We start from the raw sequence: 946 nt of genomic DNA, 5'->3' as shown, positions 1-946 counted from the left end.
GGCGCCAGACAGCCAGCGCCCTGGACACTGACCTCAAAACCATCCAGGCCGAGCTCTTTGAGAAGAACAAGGTGCCGTGGGGGTGGTCCTGTCCCCTGCCAACCCTTCCCGGGGTGACCCTGTCACGTAGTGGTGGTTCAGCATCCCCCACGACCTCCTCGAGCCCAAACTGCCTCCACCCTGTCTGTAGGGGATGGTGGTGACCCTGTCCTTGTTCCATCAGCTCTTCCATCGTGCGGTGGGGTGGGGGAGGTCCCTGGGGAGGGCGAAGCAGGCACCCGGTGGTAGAGGGGGCTGTCACCCACTCAGCCCCCCAACCCCGTGCCCACGGCAGGAGCTGGCCGACCTGAAGCATGTCCACACCAAGCTGAAGAAGCAGTACCAGGAGAAGATGGCCGAGCTGGCCCACGCCAACCGCCGCGTGGAGCAGCACGAGGGCGAGGTGAAGAAGCTGCGCCTGCGCGTGGAGGAGCTGAAGAAGGAGCTGGCCCAAGCCGAGGATGAGGTGGGGAAGCTCATGCTGGGGGAGGGCGTTGGGGTAGGCAGCTCCGCTCCCCAGGTGGCCACCAACAGCCCCGTCCTCATCCCGTCCCGCAGCTGGATGAGGCCCACAACCAGACGCGGAAGCTGCAGCGGTCGCTGGACGAGCAGACGGAGCAGAGCGAGAGCTTCCAGGTGCAGCTGGAGCATCTGCAGTCCCGGTGAGCGGGGACCCGGGGGTTGCCGCGGTGGGGACCAGCGAGGACCCACGGGTGGGGTGATATTTTCCTCGCCACCATCCTTTGACCAGCATCTGTCCGGTTGAAGCCCATGTCCAAAGTGCCTCCAAGGTCCTTGGAGGGTGTGCAACCTTCCGTGGAGCAGCCCCCACCCCGCTGCAAGCTGGACAGCATTCGCCTCCCAGTTAAACCAGCACAAGGCTGCCCACAGACCAGTGCAGCCCGGT

At 65.3% G+C, this 946-nt stretch overlaps 1 protein-coding gene across 1 annotated transcript in view; it reads left to right on the top strand.

The window, feature by feature from the left end:
* Positions 1 to 705, top strand: part of LOC104509893 (coiled-coil domain-containing protein 102A-like) — a gene marked incomplete at its 5' end in the record, with an annotated part of 1,742 nt that extends 1,037 nt beyond the window's left edge. The window contains 3 exons of the mRNA XM_010151978.1: positions 9 to 71; positions 335 to 505; positions 598 to 705. Coding sequence (XP_010150280.1) covers positions 9 to 71; positions 335 to 505; positions 598 to 705 — 342 coding nt within the window. The remainder of the gene's footprint in view (positions 1 to 8; positions 72 to 334; positions 506 to 597) is intronic.
* Between the last annotated feature and the right edge of the window lie 241 nt (positions 706 to 946).

This window comes from Eurypyga helias, unplaced genomic scaffold (genome assembly GCF_000690775.1).
Source record: "Eurypyga helias isolate BGI_N326 unplaced genomic scaffold, ASM69077v1 scaffold30745, whole genome shotgun sequence".
NCBI classification, from domain to species: domain Eukaryota; kingdom Metazoa; phylum Chordata; class Aves; order Eurypygiformes; family Eurypygidae; genus Eurypyga; species Eurypyga helias.
This window is presented reverse-complemented; position numbering and strand designations above follow the sequence as displayed.